Source organism: Cystoisospora suis (assembly GCF_002600585.1).
Source record: "Cystoisospora suis strain Wien I chromosome Unknown contig_928, whole genome shotgun sequence".
Taxonomy (NCBI): Eukaryota; Apicomplexa; class Conoidasida; order Eucoccidiorida; family Sarcocystidae; genus Cystoisospora; species Cystoisospora suis.
In genome coordinates, this window is record NW_027153729.1 from 69,973 (window position 1) to 78,983 (window position 9,011).

At 55.0% G+C, this 9,011-nt stretch overlaps 1 protein-coding gene across 1 annotated transcript; it reads left to right on the plus strand.

Moving 5' to 3' along the window:
• Positions 1-3,376: 3,376 nt before the first annotated feature.
• On the plus strand, positions 3,377-8,805 carry CSUI_002224 (tetratricopeptide repeat-containing protein; the record flags this gene model as incomplete). Its single annotated transcript, XM_068062426.1, has 9 exons — positions 3,377-3,563; positions 3,960-4,289; positions 4,490-5,081; positions 5,441-5,768; positions 6,055-6,534; positions 6,792-7,073; positions 7,187-7,506; positions 7,682-8,154; positions 8,396-8,805. 9 exons carry the CDS (start codon positions 3,377-3,379, stop codon positions 8,803-8,805), a joined length of 3,402 nt encoding a protein of 1,133 aa, XP_067925600.1.
• Between the last annotated feature and the right edge of the window lie 206 nt (positions 8,806-9,011).

A 9,011-nucleotide genomic window follows, 5' to 3' on the forward strand; every position in this document is an offset into this window, starting at 1 on the left:
TCTTGTCGAGACTTCAGGAGGCTGGTTCAAGCCGTAGTTTGCAGATCCAAATTTGGCCTCCTAAATTCACTTGCTCCTGGCTAGTATTAACTCCGGCAGGGATTCCAAGGAGCTGCTTGATAGATACTTCACCGGGCATGTTCGAGGCCGGACATGCTCGAGTACACTCATCAGAACGTTTCGACGTTTGGAGGGTCAGCGAGAGATGTCTCTGCTAATGGGTCTGAAGTCGAGTATGTGTGCGAGTTCGAAGGGCTCGACACAGGCTGTTAAACACAAGGCCTGCGGTGGATCCGAAAGTTTCTCACAGCTTTCTTGCTTGCCTCACCACTTTCCTCTCAACATCAGCGCCTAGTTTGACTCCCCCGAGACGGTGGGGCGACGGTTCGGATCGTCGCCGTAGAGAACAAGTCTTAGAATAACGCAGCAGTGGCGCGGGTTGTTGCACGGAGTGTGTCTTCGTACTGCACCTGTTGCTGCCAACACTTAGTGCCTGTCACAACGCGAATGAGAAACGGCCCCGTTCTTCGCACTGGCAGTATCTGATTTGCCAGCGGAACCAAGTGGGCAGCATGAGATCCTCACAATCGGCGGCCTGTGGACGTGCCAAAACGCCTCCTGCGGTAAAGGCGGGCGGCCCCACGCCGATCCGCAAAAGGATCTAGAGCAATTCAGGTACCCGCCTGCGGCGGCCTCTGAGACATGTTTTCTCTCCTGTCATCAAGTGAGCTTCGTTTTCTTTGCTAATGACACGCTCTGTCCGTCTTGCCTTGAGCGCCCACACTAGGCCGCCGAGAAGAAAGTTTTTTTCATGGCAGTCTGGCCGGAAGCTGCCTGGCTACTTAAAATAGCTAACGGGAAGCTCCCCTAAACTAGATGGTCGCCTAGATTTTCCTTCGGGATGCTCTGCCCGACGCTGCTGCATGCATTGTGGACGAAAAAGTGATGTACCTCTGTTACGGCCACTTCAGTTGGTTAGGAGGGAAAATTACTGATCTACCCCAGCAGCTTCATGCGGTCAGCCCCGCGTCCGCGCTGCTGTGCTTAGCCTGTGGTTGCCTGTTGTCCGCCAGGGACTGGGGACTCAGTTGAGGAGACGCTGGTATCGAAGTTCTTAGAATGGCAGTGGGACTCTGACGAAGGCAGTGGTATTGTTTGCTCCCTTTCACCAGCATGGAGGAGGCAGTGGACCCTTCGTTGATAACCTGGACCTTCGAGGTATGAGAGGGGCACATCGCCCAAGTATCGCGGCATTACACGGAGTGAGCACGATCAGTCAGACTGTGGCTTGCCGGTCGGAGACAAAGCGCGAGCCGCCCCCCACTAGTCCCAGCGTACAGTATGCGAAGGTAAAGCGGCACGTATCAGACTGGCCCTGACTACCACGGGGCGGGTCTACCAACGGGGGTACCTGAAGCCGTGGATTCTTGTCGTTTGCAGATCAGGAAGGTAATGAACTTGCCACGAGAGGTGGCGACAAGAGTTGAAATATCGGGTAAGATTTGGCTGGAACGCATCCTGCCTAGACTGCGTTGTTCCGTTACAAGAGCCAGAGCGGGACACCAGTTTGCTGTTTGTAACTGCAGGAGTGATTGAAGGGCCACTCATCTCGGAGGTCGTTGAGGCGTCTAGATTCCCCGGGCCTTTCTACTTTACAAATCCCGACATCACACTGCAAAAAAGTAAGCGGCGCGATATCCGCTGAGGGGTGCAGCACAAGTGAAAGGGGTTCATTGACTAACTACCGTTTTATCAGGACACATGAAGATGATGGAAGACGCGTCAGCTTCGCTTGGAAGAGCAAGGGATTATGGCGAACTGGCGGGGGATGGAGGTTGCCTGCCGCGGGACTCTATACTCTATGTTTTGTCTACCCACTCTGCATACCTTGCCCGGGCCACGCGTTCACTGATCTGCCAGCTGCGCAGCTTATCGACGTGGTCTGCAGCCAGAAGGTTGTTATAAAGGTTGTGGATCTTTCTTCGGAACTGAAGGAGAAGCCCGTGCTCGCTACGGCTGTAGTCGATATGGTACCTCTTCTTCACGACACTTGCAAGATCGAAGGCGACTTCCCGCTGATCTTAAATCCTGATTACGACACTCCGGACAATGGGGCAGCTTCCGAGCAGGCCTCGCCGGTCGTCTCAGTCACTATTACGTCGACGTCCTGTCTTGGGTCACCCGAAGACCTGGAAGACTGGAACATATTCTCTGTTCAGGTACGATGCGCAAGCAGTCAACTACTGAGGCATTAAGACGAGACTCTAGCATTCTGCACTCGACGTGATATTGGGAGTGTTTACAGCGACTTCGGCACTGATAGTGGCTTGCGTCGGACTGCTGCTCCAGCTCCTCTATATGCAACGCTGTACAAGGTCACGCAAGCTTGCAGTACACTAAAAAAAGCGGGGCAGTGCCGTGGCCAGCAGTGCGCAACTTGAGTGCGGTGACATAGGCAGGTCTCTTTGAAAGCAAGAGGGGGAGTGTTTTGGATCCTAAGGCATGCGCACTTCGAGAAAGGAAGAGGGAAGGAGAAACACACTGGGCGGCCGAAGAGGGGAAGCCGCACACGCGGCGATTTCAGGGGGATTGTGTCACAGCGTCCTCTGAAACAGCGGTGTTGTCCTATGAGTACTGGCATCCGGGGATGAAATTCAGGTAGACGGAGTTTTTAATGTGCCTCTTGCACTCGCAAGCTACGGCCTCAACTCTGCCCAGGACGCGGACAGTCACCCGCTTATGTACACTGTAAGTCCCGAACGAGCAGCTCCACCTTTTTAGAGCACCTTGAGACGGGCCGTGTCGCCCACGCCCATAGCCGGGGGAACAAGAACAGCGTGGGGTCAATGTCGGCCGAGCATGGCTCCAGGGGAGCCGCGTTCCACAACCCCAAACCGGTTTTTAACGCGGCTAATGGATACTGATTGTGAGGCGGACGTACCTTCTGCGCAGCCACTTACGAGCGACCCTAGGGGAGACACTTGCAGGACCGCTGATCCTCACTGCAAATGAGCCTCTCATCCGACAACAGGGAGCTGTTAACAGTCTCCGTAGCCCACGCACTCTGTTCGGGCGCACCCAGGTTCATGTGCTGGGGTCGAAAATACAAGGAGGACTTCTTCAATTGCCAGTCGAGACCCGGGAAGACAAAAATGTACCCAAGGCGGGAGACAAGCCCAGCCAAGGGAAGAACAAAAAAGGCGAGAAATCAACGCCGAAGTCAGAGAAAGGAGATAAAAAGGAGGATGGTTTGGGGGGAGGGTCAAGCCCCAGACAAGGATCTGCACATACCAAGCCAGAGCCACCAGTGGAGAACGGGGACGCCTCGGCGCGCGAGGAGCCTGCAAGGCCAAGCATCACATGGGGCAGCCAAGCAATGCAACAGTTTTACAGGGGTCGGCACTTCCTCGCACAGCTTTTGTATACTATCGACAATATCGGTGGACTGTGGGTCTACCTTATTCCTAGACTGAAGAGCCAGCAGACTGACGACAAGTCCGGAAAAGGCCCTGCAAAGCACGCGAAAGCCCCTCCGCCTGCGCGCGGGAAAGCAGGCAACAGAGGTAGGGATGCCGTTGCAGGGCGGGTTGTAGATTTGCTGGACACGCTGCTGTTGTTGAGTCGTAGCGCCGCTCCAAACGTGCAGAACTGATGTTCTGCCGGCCGGCCTATGTCACGCCGGAAGAAGACACCGTGTCAGCAACCACTTACACAGTGCTTCTGCACTGGATCTGGACTCCCTTCAAACTTCTGCACCTTGTATCGCTTGCTATCATATACCACAGCGGACTCTATCCGGCAGTTTTGGCCTGACTCATTCCTGAGCCGAAATAGCCACAGCTCGGGGTCTCAATAAAGCCAAGTGCTGGTGCAGCCTACAGGAGCCCCTTCTTCCCACTGTTCCTAACGATTGAAGTTGCCTCACTCAGGCTGAGCGTTTGACAGATGAAATGTGTCAGTTGATGTGCAGTCGGCCTCCGAGATTTGTCGTCGTTTCGCTGGCCGCGCATGGGTGCCTCTTGACCCGCTCAAAGAAGAACCGTATACAGAACTCGAGGGGACTTACCAACTTCTCTCCTTCGACGCTGCAAGCATCCAAGACGATACAGCTCGCTCCACCGCACCAGAGAGCGTGGGTGGGAAGAAGACAGAACTCCCCAGCCCGGCAGTTGATGGCGGCACAGCGGAGGCGTTAGAGAATGCTGGCACCTGTCTGAAGCTCCGCATCAAGTTGAAAGAACGTACGTTTCCCCTGGTATATTCTCAGTTCAAAGAATGGATGTGGTTCTGTGAGGGCAAGCCTACCTGAGTGTCCTCCCGTATTCGCGCTTCAGTCCACTCTCCCGAGCTCCACGAAGTTGGAGCCCCGCTCAACCTTCCGGTCCCGTACAGAAGCAGCGACGTCTGTACTTTGCGCCCTCAGATTGAGAGTTTAGTAGTGTGCTCAGCGCATCAGCTGCAGCTCTCAAGTCTGCTTCTGTTCCTTTAGCTCTACGGCCTCTACAGCCGCGAAGTTTTCCCGTTCTCCAACAGGGCTACTCGGAGGACCTGGAGACAACTCCGTCCGCGCCGGACGATGCGTCAGCCCAGCACACGCCCTCTGACAAAGGTAGTACCACGACATGGTCAGCATTACCGTCAAAGGCATCTCTGAACGAGTTCAGATCGTGCGTAGAGAAGGGTATTCGCTGGATAGCGGCAGAGCTAAGCAGTGCTTTGCCCCCCGAGAAGCAGCACCTCCTGGCCGCGGCTATGACGTCTGTTGGTGCGAGTGCCCCCGTCGATGTCACGGAGGGGGTGGCAACAGAGGAGGCGGCCCGGAGTCTTCTTCTTGAGCAGCTGAAGCACAGTGGCTGCTACGACGAACTTCAGCGTAGAATCAGGAAGTCAGTAACCATGGTGCTTCGTGACAAGCTTCGGAAAGACGTTGCACTGACAGCAGCCGCGACGAAGGCGAGACGCGGTGACGAGCCGCAGGCGCTATCTGAGAGCATGCTACAACAGAGGCTGGACAAATTTCTCTCCGATACTTTCGTATTCTTGGTGGACACGATGCAGACAATGGTCAATGAAAAAGTTATGTAAGCAAACACCTGGACAGCAGCTCACTGTATCCGGTCTGTAGCTGGAAGAGAGTGAGTCCGACCGCCTAGAGAGTATGGCGGGCGCATTGTCAGTATAGCCAGACTTTCCTCCGTAGCAGAGGCTTTCCCTGTCTTATTTCTGTTATCCACTTCATGCTTACGATACCTCGGCTAACCCTCTGCGCTATGACAGTGGGCAGTTCGACAGACTGCCCATCACAAACTTGAAACGGTTCTACCGAGAGAAAAAGACACCCGCCCTTCTTCGCTCCTCTGTTCATGGCAAGTGGGCCGTCGCCTGTACCTGGCGAAGAAATTCGCCGACTCAGTGCCTTTTCGTGCTTCTGTTGTCGCAGGCATTGCCACAATTTACGGGAAAAGGCCGACGTCTTCTACACGGGCCCTGCTGTACCAAGAGTCCCAGGAAAGGACGAGTGCGCAGCCGCTGCAGCTCCTGAAGACGACTCGTGCCTCGCTAGGCTTTCCTTCGAGGCAGAAATCATCGGAGACATGGAAAGAAGTGTTCGTCTTCAGAAATGTCGCTTGCTATCCGAGTCAGGAAAAGACAACGCAGATAGGTGGTATGAGCTCGCGCGGCTTCTGATGAGAGCAGGAGAGGTTCACGTCGAGGAGGCTGAGGAAGCGCTGTGGAAGAGTATCAGCCTACAAGGTGGCCCTGAAAAGGTGTGTCGCGACGAGTTGGTTTACGGAGTCGAGGTCACCGCACTCCACAAACGTCAGTCACTTCGAGAGCCCGCAGCGACCCTACTCCGTAGGCTGTAACAAAAAAGTTTGCTTCGCGTGGCATGCTACCCTGGAGACAGGCAGTAGAACACCGCTACTCACTGCAGTAGTCCGCTGTCGCAATAACGCGAAATTGTACGGAGGAGCACTGGGGACTGCTGTTCGCGCTTCTAAACGGTGAAACCTTTTCAAGCTCTCGGCGCCTCCGGGTTGTGGTGCGTTGTAGGCCTCTCCGGAAGTTATGCTAATGCTTGGAAGCTGCCTTCTACACAGGCGTCGTTACCAGCAGGCCAAGTCCGCGATTTCACATGCAGTGAAACTCTGCGAAAGGCCGCGGGACGCAGAATCTTTTTCAACAGAGGACCGGCAGGAGATCCTCACAGCGCAGCCCGAAATGCTCGATAGGTCGCGGAGACAGTCGGCAGACGAAGGGGTAGCCCCGCCTGCGCAGATACTCCCGCTTTTCTTCCTTAGCATCTCTCATTACCTCTCGGGAGACAGACTGAACTTCGAGAAATACCTAGCTCTGACTTTAAAGCCCGCAATTTATTTCAAGCTTGGAGACATGAACGAGACTGAAAACGCAGAAGCTCTTCAGGCTCTGCAAGAGCCCGAGGAAGAACGCACGACTTCCGACGATAAGGCTACAGTTGCTCAGCCTCCAGTTACTTGGGCTGACGGCAGCTTTGACGAACTCGAGCAAATGGTACGACCTTGGACAACATATGTGGTGCACGTTCAGCGGCCAGCACGGGCTCCCGCAGGCATGACGCAGGGGCGCCGGTCACTCGGCCCTGCAGACACTTTTGCCGCCTCCGGCTTGGTTCAGTGGGTCACACAGGTGTCTCGAAGAAGCGGAGATCACAAGCGTGGTGTCAAGAAGGCGCTCCTCTGGAGCAAGATTCACTTCGGCACGCCAGGGGGCTGTTGCTCTTTCGGCGTGCGTCCTCTCGTTCTCTGCAGCTTCCAGTATTCCCGAGAAACACTTTCTATGAGCCAGCTACTATTGACTACCCCATCCTCGCCTTTCTGTTGATGCTGCTGAAGTTTGGATTCTCTTCGTTATGCTTGAGCTTCATTGATTGCGTCGATTTCGTTCACTCCGATACAAGACAGAGCGGCTTGTTTGCTTACATCAAGGCAAAGGCGCTCTTCCTCAAGAAAGGTGAGAGCACACGGGCTGCCGTTAGTAGTGTCACTCGCGCATTACTGCAACAAAATCTCGGACTTGTATTCCGTACGCTGGTAAGACACCTGAGACAAGGACTGCCCGGGTCGTTCCTAAGCCAGAGCTCGACTACGCGCCTCGCTAGCGGGAAACAGCTCTCTCACGGTGCACAGCTCGCTTCCACAAACAGGAGAGGAAGCTAGCCCGAGAGGACGCTGCCTTCTGCTGCGCTTTGCTGGTCTTTGTTCGTTCTAATCTTTACTCCCCAGACTTTCTTGGAGCGGCGAAAGAGCTGCACACAATTCTTCGTAGTAATCCCCGGCACCGAGAGGCACTCCCCTTACTAGCGGAGTGCTACGCTCGCGTTGGCGCCGTTCGGTCGGCACTGCGCTTCTTCCAACAAAGTGTCGACTTTCTTGACGAACCTCAGGACTGCGTTCTGTTCCTCCGTCTAGGAGAGCTGATGCTGAAGAGAAAGTACGTGTTATTACTGACGCGACGGAAGTGCAGGTCTGCTTCTGAAAGTGAGCATATCTAGCTGCAATGTCAGAGGGTGCAACACGGAATAAAGACTCTTTCCCCCTGTGCGTGAGAAATTCACGAGCGGCACAGCGCGATCGGAATCGCCACCAACGTACAAAAACGTTTACCCACTTGCGTCTGTGCTGCACTGTCCCGACCTCAGAAGCTACCAGGAAGCACACTTATTCTACAGGAGGTCTCTCGAGAAATCAGTAACATCTGAAGGCTGGCTAGGGGTAGCCATTTCCTTGTACCGGCTCGAACAGCTGCCTGCCGCTCTGGAGGCGGCGACAGTCTCTAATTGGCATGACCGCGAACGAGGAGAGACTTGGGGATACCTTGCCCTTTGTCTTCTTTCCATGGGAAAAGAAGGCGAAGCCAACTTGTGCACGCGATTTATGATTAAGAAGGGCCTGAGGAACACTGGTGTCGCTGCCCTGGGAGGTGCAGTAACTGTGAACCGTGGGATTAAAATGGATCCCGATCAACCGTATTCCGAGGTGACCACAACGGCGTATACAGACTGGGGGGGAGGCCTTCTTGTTGAAGTGGCTCACGCGTATCAATCAAGGCGCGACCACGAGGGTACAGAAACAGCGGAGGCGCTCGCGCGGGAAGCACTGAGGGAAGACCAAGGTGAGACGAACTACGGCTGAGTGCAGGCCACCAGCGTCTACTGTCTACTGCTACTTGACACCCGCGTCTTCGGTTGAAGCAAAGTTCTTAATCCGCTTCGCTACGCTGTCCAATCTCTTGATGGACTTTATAATGCTAGCTACCGCTACGGAGCAGATTACCATACAAGGCTCGCAACCTTCGCAGGCCACGTCGTATCCTCGGACTTAAAATGCTTTTTCATGCTTACCCCTACACTTAGGCAACGCCGCAGCTCGCAAGGTGTTGGCCGAGGCTTTAGCGGCGCAAGGCCAGGTGGAGGCCGCCGCTGCAGAGCTTATCGACGTAATGTCCTGGATAGTTACGCAATTCAAGGACGAGCAGTCGCGTGCGCTCCGCATTGTTTCGGAGCTTTCCGGTACGGATGACGACATCAAGTCACCCGGCGCCCAAGACACCGAGGACTTCAACCAAAATAAAGAAAACGTGGCAAAAATGCTCACCGAGGCGTTCGAACTGGGCTGCGCCTGTCTACGCCAGCTCGACCGGCCCCTCGAAGACTCGGCGCTCTGGCGCATGTACAAACAAAAAACTCGGGAGCTTGCCTCTGCCACTCAGAAGTCCCTCCGGCCGGGCGAGATGACTGACCGCGAGCTTGAGTCGGACCTGTGATCACGCGGGTGTCCGCTATCATACACTGTGTAAATTCCTCTGTCTTTGAAAAAAAGTGGCACGAGCTGTAGCGTGCTCCTCGTTCTTCACTACTCCAAATTGCAGGTCTGCTCACCTCGGCTGCTGGCCTTCCTCGTGTCCCGGCCCGTAGAGCCGCAGCCTGACACCTGCTGGACGAACACAGACCGTCCACCCGGGCGTTGGGA